Raw genomic sequence first — 23,555 nt, 5'->3', positions numbered from 1 at the left:
ATGTAAGAAATATTATATGCAATACTATGCATATAATTTTCATAGTATGTGCAATAACCAAGTGTTATATAAATGGCAAAATTAAAACCTTTTTAAAAGGTTCTGGTCATCCCCATTCAAACCTTTGCCAGAATATTACGGCCACAATCTAGAAAATTATGCCTCCAGCAAGTCTTTGAAAAAATGTTTCCTGAACAACTGCTCCCCTGTTGCCCCACAGAAAACTGCTTTTAAAAATTAGATTTCAGAAGTCATTTGTGATACAGCATGCAAGTCTGCTGTCCAAAGGAAAACAAAGCAGATGTTCCACAGGAAACATGGAAGATTTTGGATATGCTTAAAGTTATCTGGAATATAGCTTACTACTTCTAGTAGTGGTGGTAGATGAAGGGACTAGCAGGGGGAAAGCTTTTCTTTTTAACTTCCCCACTTCTGATTTGAAAAATAAATAATAGTTCAGAAAACATTTAAACTACCCGTGGCATACTTGTTTATTTTGTAAGAAAGATCAAGACCATTAAAAAAAAATTTAATGTTAATTGGAGTTAAACAGAATTAGCTAAAACATAAAATATAAAGAAGGTTACAAATGTTGCATACATTGGTCACCACAGATTTACTTGGGAAACAATATTGGTCTTTATAGTTAATCAAAAGTTAGTACTTCAAATCACATGCTGGTGAGGTCACTTTTAAATTAAAGAACAGATCTCTGATAAAAGAGACAAATTTACCTAATTACCATGGGGGGGGGGACACATAAGGATCATACTGTGAATAGGGAAATTTAATTAGTCAGGCAAAGAAATCAAAGCACCCTTTGGAGGTAATTGTGTATTACAATTGTGTATTAAAAAACAACCCTCAGTGCAGAATAAACAAATTTGGAACAAGCAGGTTATGAGAACGGGCATTTTAAAATGTGATTTAAAATGTAAGTTAAAAGACAAAAATATATTCATGGGTAAATCAAACTATTAATAGGTAAAGCTAACATAATTAGCTATATGAAAAGACACTCCATACTTCCCCTTTTGAAAAATTTTCTGCCCCGACTAGGGAATTTCTGGAAGTAATAATAAAAAAGAAAGTAATAGATGTAGCAAAAAAAGAAAGACCAAAACAATGTACTTTATGTCACATATAGATAAAAGAAAGCTTTGGAGAAAAGTGGAAAACATTAAGACTTGATGGCTTTTGATTTAGGGCCAAACAACACACAAAGTCAAACATGTCACCTGGAACTGTGTGAATATTTTTTAAAGTGTACACAGCAGTCATTTTGGGACCCAATCAGGATCACAGTAACATTTCCTCCTGCGCTGTGTAGTCTCATGAACAACTCCAAAGCTGCTAACTGGCATGGGAGGGAAGCTCTATTGTGTCAGTGGCATGTTTCAGAATATAACTGCAAAAAAACCCAGATACTACACTTGATCTTAGCCAAAAGGCCGAGAAGCGATAAAATGCTAAAATGTCAAGCTAAAGGAAGATGCAGAATTACAGCTGAAACTGTTTGATGAATTAAGATGAAATTGAGAAAGAATAAGTTATAATTTAATTGGACTAAAGGGTTGCTGAAAAACCGTAAAACAAGGATGCAGTGAGGGTGAGGTATGGGGAAGTCTGAGGAAGAAGGTTTATGAAAATGAGGATATGAAATTATACTTGTTTGTATGTTTAAAAAAAAAATAACTGCAAAAAAACCAGTCTAACTGGGAGCATTAAATCAGGTTGACTTTATTATGGTGGTATGTGCCATTAAATTGTTAATCTCCTACTCGTGGACAGCATGGAAGTTTTAAATGAAAGCTAAAGAAAATCATTGAGTTATGCCAGCAAATACTGTGGATCTCTGTATTGAAAATACTTATGTATGCACTTCCTAGTTGTTTTTCTGTAAAATACACATTCTGAACAAAATAGATTCATGTGTCCATAATATTTTCTCCATACTGTACTATTGTGGTAGGAATCCCAGATTCCCAAACTGTCACAATGCTACAAATAGTATACACGTTAAGAAAATTAAAAAATATATATCTAACCTGTTCCAGATGAAAAAGCACACTAGCTATATCCAGGACCCTTTCCACCGTCTTCTCTGGATCTGAAGTAACATCAGTCCTGTTTGGTAGATCTTTGTAAAGAGCAACCTGCCACCTAATGGCGGGATCTTCAAGCTGCAGGAAGAAGGGATTTTATGAAGAATGTAAGCATTAAAAATAAGTACCAACTTGCGAGGACCATTGTAAACCATTCTTCTAACCAGAACTAGCCTATGTGGGTTGCCAAGACTCCCTTGTCAAGTCTTATCCATCCATCCATCCCTACCTCCAGATGTTGTTGAATGACAATTCCCATCATTCCTAACCACTGTTCATGTTGGTCGGGGCTAATGAGACTTTGAATTCAACAACATCTGGAGAACCACAGGTTCCCCACCCTTCTCAAAGGGGATAACACTGCCTCCTCACTGGAAGACAACCAAAAAGCTGTTTTAACTTTCTAGTCCTTTACCTTGAAAGTTCCAGCTGCTACCATGATAACATGATAGATAATGAGTTTCAGTGGTCCCTTGGTTAAGGGCAGATCATAAATAGCATTATAAAACTTCTTAAATTAGGTCAGTACTATTTCAAAGCAGGACTGTCTACCTTATTGAATAGAGCAGGGCTTAGTTCTGAATAAACATTCATAGGACCACACACAACGATGCAAGAAGTGGCAAGTGAACAGCAAATAACAGATAAGAGCCAGATGCCAGCATAAATGAGGCCACAACTTAATTGTCACAGAAAGAACAGGTTTGGTGTAGGCATGGATTGAATGATCAAGTAGCCCGTAGGTTACTCTCTTGTACATAAGCTTGCAAACATAAAATACACTATTTCCCCCAACCATGCCTCTAATCTACTCCCCATTGTTGTCATGCAGATACCAAGCAGCCAACATCTCCATTATCTCAAAGACAGAACTTTTCAGTAGCTTAACAGTTCCAACTGCTGCAGGATAATTAGCCTTCCAGATATACAATATGATTTATTGTTCTTTTATTGTATATTCCTTTCATATTTATATATTGTTCACTGCTCTGAGGAGCTTTGGAGCAACAAGTAGTGGCTGGGTGTCTGTGCATGTATATTAGGATTATTCATTAATTTATATACAGCTTAATACCAAGATGGCTTTTAAGACATACCTAAAAATCATATTGAAATATGTCTATTGTATATTACAGTGATTCAGAAAGGGTTCTGCACGGCAGTAGCATGGTGTGGAGGCATTAAAATAAAAAAGCTCTCCATCCATCATGTAGATTGCGGAGTTCCTGTGCAAGGGCCAGTTGCTCCCCAAAATATGCAGTAGTGTCATAGAAACTTTCCAGTTGAGGGTGCAATACACATGATAAGCAACTCTTACATATTACAGCTACTTCAAAGAGCTGCTGCCACAAAAAAAGTGCTTCCAGCAGATGAGTGAAACATTGCAAAGGTTAATTGCCACTAAGCCAGTAGCGTACTACTCCAAACAAACCACAATGTGAAGCCAAAGTCTGTTTGAGTGCAACCATCACAATCCCTGGTTCACAAGTAAGACCAAGTCAAGGACAGTGATTTGTTGCTCCTTCTAACATTAGGGAAGGAGCAAAGCAGAAGTAATCTGTGAGTACACTCTATAAGTAGAAAACTAAACTGGATATTCCTAAACTATGTGCTTTAACCTAAAAGGCCGTTAAAACAGCTACACAAAAGTGTGTTAGTTACTATGAAACAGGGCAAAGCATGAGATATATGACTCTTTAAAAAAAAAAAACACCTCAGCTACATAGATGGTATCCTGAACGCCATGCAGAAGATGCAAGGGTGACCAAGATGCAATACTTTAAAATTACCTTGCCCTGTAAGTGAAGGTTATTACGTATAATATCTCGAACTTCATCTTCTGTGTCTTTCTGCCAAGAAAATATACATATTATCAATAGGTTCATTTTGTTACAAGCATGCAGTTCTGAAAATGCTATGTAACAGATCTGTAAGTTAATCATATTTGCCATCAGTCAAAACAGAACTGGTTATATTCTGAATGGTGGTGGTAAGACAGTATATGGCATATTAGATTGTAGTTTATTCTGTTACTAATATCTGCCTTAGGTGTGGGTAGCAATTGCCCTGTTAACTGTGGAAACAACTGTAGTTTTGCATGTGTTTCCTTTGAGTATGGTGTGCAGAAGACCTCCAGTGCTTTTGCAAAACATTTAAAAAGAATACTTGGAGGGGGGGGGGAATCCAGTTCTCACTCATCCAAGTCATTTATAAAGATGTCAAACAACAAAGGCCCCAGAACAAAACCTTGCAGCACCCCACTTGTCACTTTTTCCCCAGGATGATGAGGAACCATTAAAGGGGGCCTAGTTGAAAACTGTGGTATTTGTTTCATATCCCTGCTTCATTAAAACTTTGCAGTGCAGCCCTACATATATTTAAAAAAGTGGTCCCCGCTCTATGCATCTTGTCTGCAGTATCCAAATCCTGTTTAGTGATGGTAAAACCACATCATTTTTATGCAGTCAATTTATGAAGTGGGTGAGTGAGTGATGCAGCTGTGATGGGGCATGGCTGGCTCCTTCCCATAAGTAAGCCCCATTCAGTGCAAAGGAATCTCCTGCGCCCCTTTGCTGCAACCTTGCCTCTTGCATGCAGGTGCCCCATGCTACTGGGAAATGTGGCAGCTACCAACACACCTGAAAGCAAGAAGCAAGCAAAGTTGAAAAGTAGGGAGAGAGGATGGACTTGGGGCTTCCTCGGTCATGAACTCCTACTCACTGAGAAGCTACACTGAGTGCAAAGGGACTTTCTTTCAGATAAATCGGCCCAGAAATGAGAGGAGGTTGCGCTTGGAAATGGACAGAAGCTTAAAGAAAATGAGGCAGGGGGGTGGTAAAGACGACACGATCTGGTTCTGGGCACTGCAGAGAAATTTGAGACAAAGTAAGAAACCACATATGCCAAACACACCTTGCAGGATAAAGCATTTCCCCTATAGAAATAATTATGAAGAATGGCAGGTATTGAAAAATATATAGGACAAGTAAGAGAGAACACATCACCTCTCTGCCAACCTAGATATAAAAGCAGATCTGTATAGTTAACCTACCATACTTAATCTGTTTTTTGCCAGTGCAATTAGTTCTTGGTCACCAGGGGCACAAATATTTAGCCCAACAGGCAGAAGTCTTTTTAAAGCTGCCACAATAAGGGAAGTCTGTGTTGAATAACGATCACCTTTCCGCTTCATTTTTTTCCTTTCCTGATCAGAAACAGCTGCCTGCAATATATAAGAAGAAATCATTTTCAAGTTGTAAAAAGAACAATTGGTCTTACCTGAAGTGTAGTTTTGAGAGTGGGGCGTCGTATCCAATGGAATGGAATGGATGTTCACCCTGTTGTGAGACACTAAACAGGAGCAAAGACTTGTGGGAAGTAGGCTGGACTCCCTCAGTTTTCTGGATTTGCCAAGCCAAGTACTGACAGAGTCCATAAAGAGAAAGAAAATACCTGCCTACTTCCCCCTTCTGGAAATTTCTATAATAAAATCTCTAAATAGCCAAGTATCTGAATGGCAAGGAAACACAACACAAGGAATATGACAAAACTAGCACTCAGGTTAGAGCATATTCCTCCCAACAGTGTATAACAGAGCACCATAGGGTTGGGTCCATTGGATACAATGCACCACTCTCAAAACTACACTTCAGGTAAGTCCAGCTGTTATTTTTAGTTTGGGGTGGCGTCATATCCAATGTAATGGGACATACCACATCTGAGTCACCAATTCAGGCAGGTCCCATCTCTGCAATACACTGACTATAATACATGTTGGAGCACCGTAGGACCCAAGGCTGCCTGAGCTGAGGACAGCTGGTTCAATTTGTAATATCTGGTAAAGGTGGAAGATGCCAACCAGGTAGAAGAAGAAGAAGAGTTTGGATTTGATATCCCGCCTTTCACTCCTCTTCAGGAGTCTCAAAGCGGCTAACAATCTCCTTTCTCTTCCTCCCCCACAACAAACACTCTGTGAGGTGAGTGGGGCTGAGAGACTTCAAAGAAGTGTGACTGGCCCAAGGTCACCCAGCAGCTGCATGTGGAGGAGCGGAGATACGAACCCGGTTCCCCAGATTACGAGACTACCGCTCTTAACCACTGCACCACACTGGTAGCTGCCCTACAAATGTCCAACATGCGCCAAAACATGAGATGGGTGGGAATGATAAGCCAAGAAAATACAGGCCCTAATCCATCTCGCTAAGGTTGCTTTGGAAACTTTAACCCCTAAGGTAGATGAGTGAAAGGATACAAATATAGAGTCATTATTTTGGAAGGATTTTGTATAATATAAGTAGACTTTGAGAGCTCTGTGCATGTCCAGGGAGTGCCAGGCTTGCTCCTTAGGATGTTTTGGATGTGGACAATAAGTTGGGAGAATCAGTTCTTGTTGGACGTGGCACTTTCAAAAGGAAGGAATGGTCTGAACGTAGCACCATCTTATCCTTGTAGAAAATACAAAGATGTTTAGGTGTAGAAAGGGCTGAAAACTCTGACACTCGGCATGCCAAAGTGATTAACACCAAAAAGAGAACTTTGAAACAAAGGATAAGGGAAATCTAAAGAAAAGGGGGGCTTCGTTCTTGTTGTTGTTGTTTAGTCGTTTAGTCGTGTCCGACTCTTCGTGACCCCATGGACCAGAGCATGCCAGGCACTTCTGTCTTCCACTGTCTCCCGCAGTTTGGTCAGACTCATGTTTGTAGCTTCGAGAACACTGCCCAACCATCTTGTCCTCTGTCGTCCCCTTCTCCTTGTGCCCTCCATCTTTCCCAACATTAGGGTCTTTTCCAGGGAGTCTTCTCTTCTCATGAGGTGGCCAAAGGGGGGCTTCAAAAACTAGTAAAAAACTTAGCTGAGTCAGGAGAGCCGGGAGGAACATACTGTCTGCATCTAGACAGGAGGAAAAACTTCCCACAAGTCTTTGTTCCTGTCTAGTGTCTTGCGACAGAGTGAATACCCATTCCGTTCCATTGGATATAACGCTCCATGAAATAAAATACAAAAACAGTCACCTATTCAATATAGTTGACCCTCAAAAAGGGGGCACGGGAGGAAAGATTATAACACAACAAAAACCAAGACTCTAAATGGAATCTGGACTAATTTTTATCATTCAAGCATTTGTTTTAAAAAGATGATGGAAACAAAGGAAGCAACAAGATTATCACAATAAATCCTACACTACTTCATCATAAACATGAGTAGTCTGGCAAGTTTTCAATATTTGCCACACTTCCAAGGAAAAGGCAGATGAGCATTATGAGCAAATGTGTAATTTGGAGAAAGTTGGACTTGATTATTAATCACTTAGAGGTTTGATTACTATTAAGCAGTCTATACATTTTGTAAAATAAACAAATGGAAAAACACTTTCCAAACTAGAGGAGTTTGCTCCCAACCTATACCAATCCAAAATTCTTATTCATCTCTAAACAAAGTATTCTTAGAAAATATGGTAATGGTATAAAGAATGCATATGAAATGTAAAAGATTATTAATTCCAAAATTGTTTTTGCTGCAACAACTTAAAGCAAAAAGGGGATTGGTCAGTTTATGTTGAGAAAATTCCATACAACTTCTGTAGTTTTATATACCTTGGACATCTTGGACTTTGTATCAGTAATAAGGAAAGACATGTTGTTGATTTCATTCTGCACAACGAAATTTTGTTCTTCCCTTTTAAAATTCTGAAATTGTATAAAGAATATTTAGTTAAGTACACAAATTAGAAATCAGAAGACACCCTCAATCCTTCTTACTAGTATGTGGAAGAATCAACCCACAATCCCTGGTTTAGAGTAATGTCTGAATGAAGGACTGTTTTGCTCCAAACAAACATAAAGCCAAGGTTTGTTCTTACTTTACCAATCATAGTTTGAGGAAATCAAACCATAGCCTTGTTTTGGATATAATTCTGAACAAGGGGTTGTGGTTTGAGTCCTCCATGCACCAGGGAGGAGGAGTGAAACAGCCAGGTGGTTCATCATGAATGCATCTGTTAGCTATGGTTAACCACAATATCAAAACTGGGTCCTTCAAACCTTACTTCAGGACCTGTATAAAGTTTATCTTAGTCATCAAGACCTGTATAAAGTTTATCTTAGTCACTAGATTCAATTTATAATATGGTAATTAGGCATTTAAATATAGTATAACTAACTTTATCAGTGAACAACAGTCGTCATTAGAGATTGAACTAAATGTAGGTGCACAAATAAATATTTGCAGAATCCGCAAATAAATATGACAGTGGTGATACAATACAAGCCTAATACAAATGAACTTTTTGTAACATTTTAAAATGGGGAAAATGCTATATATTGTATACCCTGTTCACTCTTCCTAACAATCCTGATAGGGCATGGTTGCTTCCATCTTAAGTGCCTCCACTGAGACGTTTGGGCTTTAATTCAGGTCATATGCCTTTTTATTCACTGAATGACATCACTGCATTAATACAAACATCTGCTAGGAAATAAATGCACACTCACACATTCACTAAGGAATTGTATAAAACTGCCACCAGCTAAACAAGGTATGGACTTTTCAGAAATGACACCTTCCACAATCTCTTTAAAATTATTCCTTGTTTAATGTCTGCACAAAACCTTCCTCTCAACCTTTTGGTTCCTGTCGTATTGTCTCTCTTTCCATATCCCCTACAATGATGGGCATTCTATCTGTTTTGCTACAAACAAAAATAATGCATTTACATGGGATTTTGACCAGTAAATGAATACATCAGCAACCATACGAAACAGGTCCTCTGCCTCTGGATTAGGTTCTTTTAGCCACTTTGCTCTGAAATTAAACAAAGAAAAATGTTTTTCATTACTTTTATTATTCCAGATAAAGCAGTTTACAAATTTTTCATAGAGCATTTAGCAAAGTCTGCATTTATCTTAACTTTCTAGACTAGAGATTGTACTTCCCCACCTGTTCTCTCCACTATTCATTTCTGATAAAGAGTGAGGAGTCTGGTTGTGTAATCATTCTGGCAGAGAAGAGATTACAACTTGTGGATCACAGACTCGCAGAACCCCAAAATACTGCTTTGAGGTGTGTGTTTTTGCATCAAACTGTGCATAAATTTAATGAAATAAATAAATGAATAGATTTATAAGCCATGTACCTGTTGTAGTCCACAAATCTAATCAACAATGGGTAGAAGGCATAAAGGTCCCGTGCCAATATTGTGAACTCATCTAGGATGAGGAGTTCTGCCTCCGACATATCTCCTCGACCTTCTGCTCTTAAATGTTCTTCATCGGATATAACCATTGCAGCTTTTTTCTTCAGTTTCTCCATCAGTGGCAGAAAATGCGTTTTCAGGAGCTGAGGCTTCACTTTGCTTATGATAGGCTGAGAAAACACTATGTAAGGAATACATTAATTTTATAGCATACTAATATATGAAACTATACTAAAAGATGTTGCATTCCCATAGTAGGTATATTATACTCCAGTGACTTCTCTCTTCCTCCAAATATCTATTTCATTGTCAGGGTCCTGGTTCAGTTCAAAGGCATGCAAACCTGGAATCCCCTACTGAATTCTGTTCAATTCCACCTATATCCAGTCTTTTGCAAAATCTTGTCAATTCTTTGTTCCTATCACTAGAACTACTTACACTGTCTGATAATTTAGAATACCACAGCCTATTGTCCTTGCTGGTCTTTTGCATTTAACACTCTTCAATCAATTAGAAATCTGTCTGCTGAAATAATCTATGTTTACATTTCTCTATTTCTTATTTCTTTTTAATGTATCCTTGTTCGGCTTAAAATCCAGAATTATATTAAGTATTTGCATAGCAATGGAATCCAAGCAAAAATAAATTAAATAATTCATATTATTTTTCTTTCATTTTACCTGCTAGTTTCTTCATCCAGGCTCCCTCATCTATGCCCAAATTATTATGTATGATTTTCAGTATATTTCCTAGAAGGGTATTCATATGCTCTGAAGTCAAAGCTGTGCAGCACATTTCACTATTGTCAGGATTGCTTTCTGGTCCATGCTCCCACCAGTGTGACATGTAGCTACAGAGCATAGGCAGTACAACTTCCATTACATGAGGCATTTGTGTGTAGCGAATGCCAGATTCAGCTAATTCCACAATTTCTTCCATTAGCTTCTCCAGAGAAGGAATGTTTGGAGAAAGTTCTTCTACACTGTTTGGTAAGCTAAGACCTAAAAGAAATAATATCAGTAACAATTTAAAAAAAAAAACTTTACTTGACACCAATAATGAACAAACTCTTATATTTATCCTGATCAGATTTTTCCTTTCATACATCACTAGTATTTTAGTTAAGACAAAAATACACTTTTATCCACATTACGAAGAGATGTGATTTAATATCCATTATTATTAACATCACTTAATGGTTCTTTGTTCTAATAAGTGCTTTATAATTTTTGTTAAATCTGCAAATAATATTATTTACCTTAATGCACTCTAAAAGTAAATTATCAAAATGAATTGAAAGCATATATTTGAAACCTTTGTTCAAGGAACCCTCCAAGCCATGGGAACAAACCATATTTTTTAGTGTTCCTCCCTCTTCCTACTCCTTCACTCACATATGTGGTTTCATTAAATATTATCTTACTTCATCAAAACATAGTTTACTATTACATTCAAATCACCAAACCATTACAATTAGAAAATTGTAATTTGGGATCAAACTGTAGCTTGCAATTCATATTTGGAAGCCTCACTCATCAATTCAGATAATAGCCGAGTTGTCTTTAGATCAATAAAATCTCCTTATGAGTGAGAGGGGAAGATAAGAGGAAGGGGGAGGATTGTGATGGAGCCCAGATTTCAAGAACTTCTGGTGCATATTTATAATGAGCTTTCACAACTATGAATTTATCACCCATGAGATCTAAAGCAGGAAATAATGATGGTTTGTTTAAAACAAGGTTAACCTCAAATCATGGTTTATTAAACTGGTTTATTTTTAAAAAAAAAACCAGTTTGTTGAAATAACAACAATTTAGAGTTCAGATATCAACTACTATTAATCAAAAACTAAAGAAAAAGCTTCTACTCTTCTCCTTATGCCAAATAAGTGAGCCCAAGGCCTGCTGCAGTTCATTCTCATCACAATAAACCATGGTTTATCATGACATTTGAACTACCAATGTATCAACCATATTAACAGGAAGTCACCTTGATTTCAATTGAAAACTCTGCCTCTTAACTCCATATTGTCTACTGAAGACAATATGCCTTTAGAAGTTTAGGCACTCGCCAAGGAACTAAGCAAATATAAAATAGCAGCAGGCATTAACACGTAAGAAGGTCATAAAATGAAAGGCATCTACATAAGCAGTGGTGTCTGGATAATTTATGAAATTTATGTTGGAAGCCGTTTTTTGTACCTGTTCTATCTCTTGTAGTCTTGGTGTTGTAAATAGAATGTGTGTTGTGATGGTTCAGATGCGTTTCTAAGAATGCCACAGGAAAGGCACCAGCAAAAGCAGCTAAGCATTCGCCTAAAGCTGAGCGCTGCCTGCAGAATCAAAAATTCAAGTTAGAGAAGCAGCAGAAATAAATAAACCACCCATTGAAAGCTCAGGAGAATATAATTATCTTCAGCTGGAACCAGAAAGCCAGTAGACACCAACTAATATTCTCAACAGGGATACAACCAGTGAAAGAGCCCTATATGCAATTACCATCCACTTTATTTCTGAAGGCAACAGACCTCAGAGGAGGGAGTTTGATGCACAACTTAAAACACAAGGCAGGTTCACTTGATATGGCCTTTATTTATTGTGTTACACAAAAAGGGAATTAATAAACTGAAGAAAGTAGCCATTTGTTGGGTCTGTAATCCCATTACCTATGCCAGCTGAGGATGACTCTCATCATCAGCTGAAACCTCGGAAGGTAGAAAATAACTATTACCAATGAACTAAACTTGGTCTACCAGCTGTAACTATTCCTAGGAAATTGTGCACTTGCTACTATGACACATGTCATAGTAACCTCTAGGCTAGGCTTGACTACTGTAATGTGGTGTGCTTGGGGCAGCATTTGTAAACTGTTTGGAAAATTAAAATAATTCCAAAAGTACCACTGGTACCCACTTGAAGGGTAGTTTTACATTGCTTTGCATAAGCTGGATGAATGGTTAAAAGAAAGAGACAGGTTTTTCAACAGCAGCACCCTAATTGTGGAACCCAGGAGCAGTGCATTGGTGCTCTCCTGACACCTGTGCTGCTGCTGCTTAGCCAAATGGGCTAGAGCAGGGCCAGGTAGCAGCAGCAAGGACAGAGCTATCCAGATGCACTGGCAAGACCACTGCTGCCAATCTGGTGCTGCCACCAGTTTCTTCCCCAACCTCACCCCCCGCCCCATCCAGGCAGACAGTGATGCCATCCGTGTCAAGAAGTTGGCTCCATGGCTCACCAGATGCCCTTCCTAAAGAGATCCAGCAAGACAGCCTGGCTTTTTACCTTTAGAAAGTGAATTAAGAATTGTTTTGTTCCAGTAGGTCTTTGGAGACAAGCACTTTTTGATTACATGAACTGGTATAAGTGTTTATGTCTTCAATCTACTGGCCATATTAACCCCCTTTCCCCCCCTTTCAGCTCTTGATTTTATATTGCTGTTGTTTCTGTTTGACATAAATATTGTTAACTCCACTTGCGGCTCTATAGAGCTATGTTTGGCAGGATGTGAAGTTTAAAACGAGTACACCGTTTCACTGAAGTGACTGATAAAATTTCCAGATTTGCAACAGAGGCAGGATTCCACCCTAAAAGTTCACAAGACATTTTTGGTAGTGTTTTTGGTGTTTCCCTCTTACCGCTCCACATAGATACTCTTGCTTGTCCCCAGAGCATACAAGCTGGCCAATATTCTGTAACAAGAGACTTGAACATCTTCCACTAAAGAAAATGGAAATAAAAGAAAGCATTTTAAAGGCAATTCATTTCACCAATATGCAAAACACAGCTGAGAAGGCAATGTAAATCTTTCAGGAAACCATTTTAAACAATGTTAAGTATTATGTATGGAATTATTATAATATGCAAAAACAAAAAATTGATTCTATCATGAAATAAAAGTTATATTGTCACATCAAACATACCAAGAACGTGTGTCTAAATTCTACGACACAAAGGGTTGGAGCTGCGGAAAGCTGACTTTCCTGCCCCCTCCCTCCCTCTCCCTCAAGATGTCTTTTCTTAAGGGCAGGGGACCCTCCTGAACATGATGGGTTGTAGCCCAGGGAAGAAAGCGGGTTCCTGAAAATTGCATGGACGTACCTTCCATGAGTTGAAGTGCCACTCATGGAAGGTGCCACCACCTGTTTTGCAAGGATCGCCTCTTCCACCACAGTCCCCTGCACAATAGCCACCCTCATTCAGCAGGCCCTCCCAACTTGAAACTGCCAGGGAGAGGCGGTGGCAGGAAAATCTGCTTCTACCAGCCTCATTTCCCCAGATCATCTGCCGCCACCTTATTCAACCTAATTCTTCATCATAAGTGGAGTGGTGGCAGCCACAGAACCAGCTGTTCTGGGAATCTAAATCCTGGGAGCAGGGATCCCAGGGCTGGTAGGAGGAGGAGCCAGTAGAGCAGTACAGCTGTTGCAGACTTAGAGTTGCCATACGTCCAGATTTTCCTGGACATAGGAATACCACAGTTGACAGCAGTGTCTGTGCAGAAACTGGGCAAATGTCAAAGTAAAAAACGGCATATTTTATTTTTTCCTTGATTGTGTCCTAAAAGCTCAACAACTTTGGGCAAACTACTTTGTTCAAAAACTTTTCTGTCCAAATTTTCACTGCTTGAAATGTGGCAACCCTATGCAGTCTGTGGCTTGCCTGAGCCACCCCATCCACTGCCTCTGGTCCCACTGAAATTCACAGTGCCATCTGTCCGTAGTCAAGCAAATGGCAGTGTGATGACATTTCCATTTTTCTTATATGTGTAGATAATCACTAATCAGAAATGTGGCAAAGGCAGAGATAGAATATTTAAGTCATTAACATTAATCCTAGGGTCTTTATGCTAAAATTATTGAGACCAGCTGCAACTAAATCAAGGCACTGCCTACAGTAAATGCCTGGAATATTAGTAGCCAGGCTTTATTAATGTCAAACACAAAATATTCAAGACTTGGTGATATAGAAGTACCTCATATTTCTATTTAAATACCTACGTATTAAATCTTCTCCAAATTGATGCTGTCCAATGTGTTCAAATAATGAAGATAGCACTGGCAGAAGAGCCATAGTGGTATAGTTAATTATTTGTGTCACTCCTTTTGGCTGAGTCCTAGTGTGCGTAAACTGCCCTTGCTTAAGATTCTCCATTGTCTTCTCCAGGTCCTCTGCAGCATTATCCAAAAATGTCCTCAAAGCCATCTTAACAGACTCCAGTCCTGTCTTCATCACTGTCCTACATATTTATATGCACATAAAATAATATTAAATTATGTAATACACAAAAGGAATAAAATTCCTTAGTCCCCACAATATATAAAATAGAAGGGTGGAGACCTGTGAAAAATCTCTTTAGCAATCAATGTAAGTGATGAGAAAAATGCACAAGAGGGCAGCAGCAGATCATGCAACTATTGCATTAATCATACCCATGGTAGATAAAATACTGTATATATCATATGGCTCTTTGAGCTGATTTTACATCGACAATATTTACACTGCATTGTTGAAACCAAAAAGGCAGGCTTATAGCTTCTAATAATAGCGTAACCCAGCTATTTTGATCAAAACTGACATTTTTTAGAATAAAATGAGGTCAAACCAGTACTAAAATTTAGTGTCAAGAGGATGAAAAATGTTTCAGCATATTTCATTTATCTATTTATCTATAATGACCCATCAATGTCCACAGGGCTTTATAGAATACAAGCAAAAAGGTCCCGTTTTCACCATTTAAACCAGGCTTCCTCAAACGTGGCCCTCCAGATGGTTTGAGACTACAATTCCCATCATCCCTGACCACTGGTCCTGCTAGCTAGGGATCATGGGAGTTGTAGGCCAGAAACATCTGGAGGGCTGAGTTTGAGGAAGCCTGGAACAAAGGATTAGCTGTTTTCACTAGGGAATAGGCATGGGCATGGATACATTTCCCCTGATTGAAGTAATTACTAATACTTTAGATTAGCAACAATTCTCCATTCTCCATTTTGTTTTTGTTTTTTACTCTTTTTAAATAATCTTATGTGTAAATCCTGGTTGTTTAGAAGACAATTAATAAATCAATGCTAACTGTCCCTTCCACCATCCCCAACCAACTTATTTATTTATTTACTCATTTATTTGCTTTAGTATTAAAATGGTGAACCACTTCGGGCACTTGGGCAGAAAGGAAGTATAAGAAAGAAAGAAAGAGAGAGAGAGAGAGAGAGAGAGAGAGAGAGAGAGAGAGAGAGAGAGAGAGAAATATGAAATGAACTATTGAGCTTTGTGTTCCAAATCAAATTTAGTGACATTTACTTTGGAATTGAAACAATACTTCAATGAACTTATGCTTAGCATTTTACCTTGCATCCAAGGTCTGTCCCAAGATATGCAGACAATTGACTATTGAAGTTGCATCATTTCCTGAGAGGTGAGATAAGAGAGTAATTATAGTATTCCTTTCTTCTAACTATTCTTCTGGTGAATTAACAAGTGGGGAAATGTGCATCAGAGATGAAAATTGTTGACAGAATGTTAACTAAAATATTGTTTCAACCCTTTTAGCAAATGCCAAAAGCAGAAACAATTATCAAAAGCACCATAAAGCTGGTTGAAGCAGACAAAACATATTTCATGAATGTGGTGAGCAACACAAAACAGTATTTATGTGATTTTATAAGTGCAGTTAGATCTGTGTATCTCTTATAGATAGGGGCAGGCCTGTAATTCAACCCAAAGCAGAAACCTCAGTCTCCTTTCCTCACTCTCTGTACGACTGCATTGAATTTAGAAGCCTGTATGTCATTATATAGATGCTGCTATAGACCACTACTGAAACTAAAGCTACCATATACCAAATAACTTAATTAACAAGCTTTCAACTTCTAGAAATCCTTTTTCAATTATAGTTGGGATTTGATCATGCTGATATCAAAAAACACTCTCTTGAAGGGCCATTATATAGTAGATATTTTGTTCAAGTGCGAGTCAAAGGTAAACACCCAGAAATCAATTCAGTCACACATAAGCACTTTGAGGTGTTTTAAAAAGTGAGTTCTAAAAATTGTTTCACTTTTGTGGGATTATATCCCCTGTGAGTTGCAGGTGTTGTGATATAGAAAGGACTGCAGCTGGGATCCAAGGAATGAGGTTTTTTTTTCCCCAACAGCAGCGCTGCTTTTATATGATCAACTAAACTATAAAGCAGAGAAACATGCTATCTGTTCCTAAAGTTATTGGAATTATTTCACATAATGGCAAAAACAGAATAAGGTTGTGATGACACCGTTTATATTAACGTGTTAGCAGTATTAAGCCATATTGAGACAATATTGAGACAATATATATGTAAAACTAATTAAAGTGTGTGGGTTAATAATGCTTTAAAATCAGATTGCTGTCCTCCTTGCAAATATTTTAAGTTTGATGTAGAATTCTTTTCAGACTCCAGAAGAAAAGCAAAAAGCCTAACTGTATAAATGGAATCTCATGACAAATTTAATGAGAGCAAATGAGCTAAAACCTATGCAGAAATCATATATGTTGAAATTAAATGATAACTGCAATTTTTATTAGGAAACCTGAAATCCACAATAAAAATTAAAAGAGAGTATAAACTGTGGTTAAAGAAGACCAAATCATTAAACATTTATTAAAACAAGGATAGAGCTTAGAAATACAAAAATTATAACTGTTTCCAATTACTTTCAAACAAAAAATTATATTGGTATATATCAGTTTATTAATTTAAAACATTTATATACCGCCTTGAATACAAGGCACCTTAGCAAAATTTAAAACAAGAAAATAACAATAAATTAAAGAAACGGTAGATAAAAGTGAAAATAATAATCTGTTTTTAAAAAATATGTAGGGTATTGAAACGTTTCTAAATGGTTCCAAATGTCTATATGATAGATATATATCTAGCATCTAAAAGATGGCAAACTTGGTGCCAGGCACAACTCCTTAGTGAAAAACTCCAATACTGAAAAAGCCCTCTTCCTTATAAATATAAGCCTCACCTCTGATGACCTTTGCACAGGGTCAGGTTGATATGGCTTACAAATTTATACACAATTATAATTGCACTATTACACAAGCAGTTATTATACAGCAAATCCCATATAAGAGATACAACAATAGCACAAAGTTCTGCTCAAGACATATTATCTAAAGAAAGAAAGTGGATTACCTTTATGGTGCTATACTATAAATATAAAATATCCAGCAACTACATAGTTTGTGGCACTTGCAACAGTATATTCCCACTTAGGAACAGGAACGTGCGTATTCAGGGTGCCAGACAGGATACTCCATTTTATCATGCTCTGTTTTCCACTCTTCCCCCCCCCCCAAAAAAAAACTATCATTCATCATTCTATGCCTACAGAGCATGCTTGACTTTCATTGGGCTTGGTTTTTGTTTGTCTTAGATTTGCTTTACTTATGCAAACAGTGGGGTTCCACTGATACCTTCCTCTTGTTTACTGGTGGCCCCATTTTGGTGCCACATTTGTCATCTGCGTTCAGAGGCAGTAATAATCAACAACAGGTTTCTGTTGTTTCAACATGACAAACCTTGCCTTGATCACGCCAGGAAAAAAGGGGAAAGGGGCAAGAGAGAAAGTTTTCACTAAACTACATCTGAACCACTGAGATATACAAAACTAAATACAACAGATACATTTTTTTTATCTGGAGCTCAATTTTCATGTTTAAAATGTGCAAAATTTCAGAGCTGCCAGGAAACTACATTGTTATAAGGCTTGAGACGCACTTTTCAAGCTTATAATGCCTTTTAGTTTTATCTTAAAGTATCTCCTTTCATAAATAGATTCCATTTTTTACATGTTTGTTTATACACTTTTGTATCCTCTGTATTCCATGTAAAAGAAACTGATTGAATTAGCTAAGCAAATTGCATGAGACTTTAAAAAAAAAAAAAAAACTTTCTCTTTTTCTTTTGTTCAAGTCCTAGATGCTAAGTACAGCTCAGACAAAAGCTACAAAGCCTTATATTAAGGCCAGAGAAAACTATGCAATGCCTGAGCTACCCTAAGTGGTACCCTAAGCTACCAAGGTTTAGGTGAAGGGGATGTGTGAAATTCCCAAATCTGACCAAACTCAGGCAAGCTTCTCAACTAGATCAAGGCAATGCTTGGCCAGAATCCTTATGTATAATCAATAACTATATAATACAAGTAGAAGCTGCAATAAAATGCTGCAGTATGTCCTCATCTACTAACAGTACTCCTCTTCAGAGGACCAAAAATGACTGCCTACAGTCACATAAGCTCAAGGCCACATTACAATGGTGTAATTGAAACAGTTGCACCAGGGTCCTTGCTTGCCCCAGACTCAGGCCTTTCATGTTTTTTAAAGTAAGCTTCCAGCTCTCCTAGAAGGAAATTTATGAAGTGAAATGTGCAGGCAGCCTTCTAAGCAACTTTTGTGAGATGAGTCATCTCGGCTATTTCTGCTCCTTCAGTGTTTTTAGTCAATGGGTGAAGTTAGAACTGTGATTGATGAGTGCGATGTTTCGACACCAGACAATAGGAATTCCTGGGGTCCAACAGCTGCTGTTTTCTAAAGCGCTGCTGTTTTCCACTTCCCTTTAGTGTACTTCTCTTTCCTGTTTATGTCTCAATTTTAGTTCCCTACTCCCCATTTTCCCTTCTTTTCTTCCAAGCAGCCAGGATGCATCTTCCCTGTAGTGGGTTCAGATGAGATAAGGTACCCCTCAGGAGTTATTCTCTGCATATACTATTGTTAAAGCTCTGCCTCGTGTCAGATGCAAAATGTGAAAACTTTGCAAAGAGGAATAAACCCTTGCTTTGTAGGAGCTGAAATCCAGGTACTCATTAAGAATAAAAGAATAAGTGCAACTACTCAGAAGTAGATCTTAATGGGCTTACAGGACTGCAGTCTTGGCTTTCTCATCTGTGTTAAGACTCAATCTGTGAACTTGACCCTTTCCCCCAGTCTGCCATTGTTTAATACAGTTGTATAGTTAAAGGAGCTTGGCAGGAAAGGAACAGGATTTATCAGCTCATTCCCAAAGCCTGTATGAGAAGCAAACTCTTTTGCTTCTGACTTTACAGATTTTTAATTGTTAAACAATAAATGTATAGGGTTTAAACTGTTAGTAATGCCAAGCTCAGTTGGCCTCTGCAACAACTCAGCACACTGTTAGCACCAGGACAGGCACCAAAGAAAACCCCTTAGGGTCTGGATTTTGGAAGGCAATTCAAGTGATCACTGTATATAAAGCATCATTGAGTTGCACACTAAGAATGTCAGAAATAACAAAAAGGAGCTAGACACTGAACCTTACTGCCATCTCAAACAAACTCGTTAAATAACATTATAGGTTGCATAGGGTATAGAGCATTGCTAAATGTCAAATACTAGCATTATATTCAGTTTATTGATATTACGCAAAAAATTGACAGGTTTCAGGTGAATTCTTCCATGTTAGCTGTCATCTTAGCTAAATAATACTTACAGAACGTATCAGTAAACCATTTCAAATGTATGTTTCTGAAATGATCTAGGTTGTAATTAACCTTCACCTGTTCCTGGATCTTCACACTCTTCCAGTTGGGGAGATGCAAAAAGAGAGGCTTTCCAAGAGTAAATTATTGCACTAGGGCTCTGGAACAATAATTCATTCTGCATATGCAATACCTGTTGTATTGTAAAAATGGACCAGCCAACTCACTCTGCCAATTTACATGGGATTTTTCCTTACCCTTAAACAGGGACTGCCATGCAAGTTTTCCATGTACTGAAAGGAGAGCAGTGCGGTGACTTGTTTTTCCAGCACACAGCATAGTTCCCTAATGAGCTGCCCAAATGGAATGTCTCTACTGGATATGGGGAATAAAGTTACTAGATTGGGGTAAATTTCCATGGTCCATATATGCATGGATGTGGTACTTCACAGTCAGTAACATGGAAAATAAGGCACTGAATAAATTCATACTAAGTCTCAATAAATTGATGTCTTATTGCTTTAACAAGATAATTGTTTTTAATTGTTTATCTTTTAAGTCAAACAGTCAATACAAAGTTTCTTGCAGAACTTTTTGGTTACCACATAAATATTACTGGCTACCCTAAAGGATTTTTAGTGGGCCACAAAGTTCATGCTCTTGGTCAGGAGTAGCCAGTGTGGTGCTCTTTAGATGTTGTTGGACTATACCTCCCATCATCCCTGACCTTTGGCCGTGCTTTCTGGAGCTGATGGGAATTGTAGTTCAAAAACTGGAGAGCACCATGTTGTCTATCCCTGCTCGTGGACATGCAGTCATGCAGCATACATCAAAGCAGCACATACATAGTTGCAAGTAATGGCAAAGAAAATCAAGGGATGCTCACACAAGAATTTGTCAAGGGTCTCCTTACCAAACAGTGAAATCCTATGCCTGACAAGAACTCCAAGTTTGCAGAATAGGCTGAAGACAAGGGGTAAATAAAAGAGAAGGGAGGGGAAAAGGAAATAAAGGAAGGAAGGAAGGAAGGAAGGAAGGAAGGAAGGAAGGAAGGAAGGAAGGAAGGAAAATAACAGCTGATATATGAGCAGGAAAAAGCAGAATGATGTTTTGCAGAAAGAATTCAGTCTCTGAGCAGAATGTAGGACTGAGAGTACTATAAAAGTTTCCAAGAGCAGCTCTTGACAAACATGGTTAAGTAAGCACATATCGTAATTAAACAGAGAATAACTGACAATGACTATTTATACAAGTGTCCTTAATGAAATCTCGCCACCAACAACAGAAAGTCACTGAAATTTTAGGAAGCAAAATGCAGTCAGTAGGCTAGTTTAATATCATCGTTGCAATTTTAGAATCGATAAAAGATTCTGATTGAGACAAACATAAATGTTTGGTGGTAAAATATATTAAATTTATAAATGAGTAATCATGTTAAAACTTCCCTTTATTTTTAATGAACAATTTTCTTGTTTAACATCAGTTGCTGTCCAACCCAAAGTTATTAAGAGGTGCTTGAACCTATTAATTTAAATGGACTTAAGAACATCTCACTCAGGTGGATAATCACTAACAAAAAAAAAATCCAAAGTAGATATGAACAATGACTTTACTTAATGGCTTCAATCCAAAGGTTCTATTTCACTGATGGAAAGTTGTTCCATTCACCTAACACAAGGTCTGCTCACAGAAGGGCTCTTTCTGTAAAAGGAAGCATCTTCAATGAGCAGAACCATAAAACAATCCCCCCTCTCCTCCCCTACACATGGTTCTGCCCTAACATCCCCCCAGTCTTTTTTTAAGGGTCACATGGAGAAGGAGAGGGTGGAAAGCCCTGTTGCACAAATGGAAGCCTTTGTGTAGGGCTTTCACTCGTGGATTCATGAGGTGAATCCCACTCAATGTGTTTTGAGTCATTGTGGTGCTCATGAAAGCTCTCATGGCTTAGGGAGACAGAGAATACAAAAGGTATAAGGAAATGGACAAATCTTGACATAAATCATTTTACTTTTCATGACCAAATTCAGGTTTTTTTATAATAATAACGAGGGCTATTATGGACATTAATTAATGTAACCTACTCAGAACATACACAAAATAAATCAGATTTTTAAAATTGCGAGTTTTTCCAGATCCCCTCCACCAATAATTATTAATTTCTAAAAATAGCAGTCATTACCAATGGTCTGCCCTGCCACACATTCCTCACACCTATATAATAAAAAACCCCAAGCCTATTCACATAGGCGCCGACTCCATGGGGCCTGAGGGGGCCCGAGCCCCCTCAAAAATTCGTTTGGGGGGGCTCTGCCCCCCCAATAATTTAAGAAAATTATTAGTTATATTATGCTTTGTAAAATCACAAAATTATGTTGGTATTTTTTATTTTCCTTGTTTGACGATAGTTACCTTTTAAAATACATTCAGTAATGAGTTAAAACAAAGCCACTCCCGATCTAGAGAGGGGGTGGGGTTGCGGGCTCTCGACCCATCAACAATCTCGCGGGGCTGGCGTCAGCCCCGCGAGAAGCGGGGATTCCCCCTAGCTCATTAATATTCACCGCCCACGGCGGCAGCCAATCGGCTGCCGCAAAGGGCGGGCCCTCACAGGTTCACTTAAGGTCGGGGCAGCCCGGGGCTCGCCCCTTTCGTTCCCCCAGCAGCAGCGGTTTGGAGGTCTTGGGCCCCCCCAATATTTTTTATAAGTCGGTATGGGCCCCCGCCCCCCCAATATTTTTTATAAGTCGGCGCCCCTGCCTATTCATCTCAGCCATGCTGCCTGCACAGCCCCCTGTCTCTGAGGGCTCTTAGCAATATATTCCAGAATTAATATCCTCCCTCTTCAGATGCCACTCAAAAGAAAAGTATACTTCCTGGCCTCTGACACATAACACCAGTTATTACTGGTCACCGCTTAAACTGCCTGCATTCTAAGCTGTGATACAAAATGAAAATACTGTATAACCTACTGTGCAGGCAATGTTAACGTCAATCAAAAGACTTTCTAAATAAGGTAAGTCTTTGTTAACTACTTCTTCAACAATCCAGCACAACTTTTGAAATATACATAGAAAGCTGCCTTATACAGAGTCAGACCATTGATCCAGCTTGTTTACTATGGGTCTACATTTGACAGGCTCTCCAGGGTTTCAGATGGGGTCACTCTTGGCTTTATCTGGAGATGCTGGAGGTTGAACCAATGAGCTACAGCCATTCTCAGCAACACATCTCCTGTTGCTCATTCAGCATTGCACAATGAATGGGGCTTAGAGATTTCATGAAGTATTTTTAACTATGTTATAAAACACATTTCAAGAACCTCACGACTAACACCGAGAAAGAATCAATATGGGTAGCTCGCAACTCGCGCCCATTTAACTTGTGTGCATTCAGCTTTACATGCACAGGTAAAGGTAAAGGGACCCCTGACCGTTAGATCCAGTCGCAGACAACTCTGGGGTTGCGGCGCTCATATCACTTTACTAGCCAAGGTTGCCGGCAAACAACCAGAGCAGCGCACAGAAATGCCGTTTACCTTCCCACCGGAGCAGTACCTATTTATCTACTTGCACTTTGACGTGCTTTCAAACTGCTAGGCTGGCAGGAGCAGGGACCGAACAACGGGAGTTCACCCCGTCACAGGGATTCAAACCGCGACCTTCCGATCGGCAAGCCCTAGGCTCTGTGGTTTAGACCACAGCGCCATCCGCATCCCTTTATGCTATTTATATGCATAGCGATAAAGAAAAAAAAAATCACCAGCCCACCCCCCACCCCCCAA

At 38.6% G+C, this 23,555-nt stretch overlaps 1 protein-coding gene across 18 annotated transcripts in view; it reads right to left on the bottom strand.

The window, feature by feature from the left end:
- RYR2 (ryanodine receptor 2) overlaps positions 1-23,555 on the bottom strand; it is a 253,156-nt gene that overhangs the window by 55,773 nt on the left and 173,828 nt on the right. For 12 of the 18 annotated variants that reach the window (XM_081856307.1, XM_081856320.1, XM_081856317.1 and 9 more), the window contains 13 exons: positions 20,688-20,737; positions 15,641-15,701; positions 14,294-14,532; positions 12,932-13,013; positions 11,499-11,629; positions 9,978-10,298; positions 9,238-9,478; positions 8,819-8,906; positions 7,700-7,792; positions 5,158-5,328; positions 3,896-3,955; positions 2,049-2,183; positions 1,032-1,066 (listed from right to left, as the gene is read on the bottom strand). In XM_081856307.1, the coding sequence (XP_081712433.1) occupies positions 1,032-1,066; positions 2,049-2,183; positions 3,896-3,955; positions 5,158-5,328; positions 7,700-7,792; positions 8,819-8,906; positions 9,238-9,478; positions 9,978-10,298; positions 11,499-11,629; positions 12,932-13,013; positions 14,294-14,532; positions 15,641-15,701; positions 20,688-20,737 (1,707 nt within the window). The remainder of the gene's footprint in view (positions 1-1,031; positions 1,067-2,048; positions 2,184-3,895; positions 3,956-5,157; positions 5,329-7,699; positions 7,793-8,818; positions 8,907-9,237; positions 9,479-9,977; positions 10,299-11,498; positions 11,630-12,931; positions 13,014-14,293; positions 14,533-15,640; positions 15,702-20,687; positions 20,738-23,555) is intronic. The other 6 variants (XM_081856322.1, XM_081856324.1, XM_081856308.1 and 3 more) reach the window with 1 other exon arrangement.

This window comes from Podarcis erhardii (genome assembly GCF_964252035.2).
Source record: "Podarcis erhardii genome assembly, chromosome: 3".
Taxonomy (NCBI): Eukaryota; Metazoa; Chordata; class Lepidosauria; order Squamata; family Lacertidae; genus Podarcis; species Podarcis erhardii.
The sequence above is the reverse complement of the archived record's forward strand: the minus strand, read 5'-3'. Positions and strand labels throughout refer to the sequence as shown.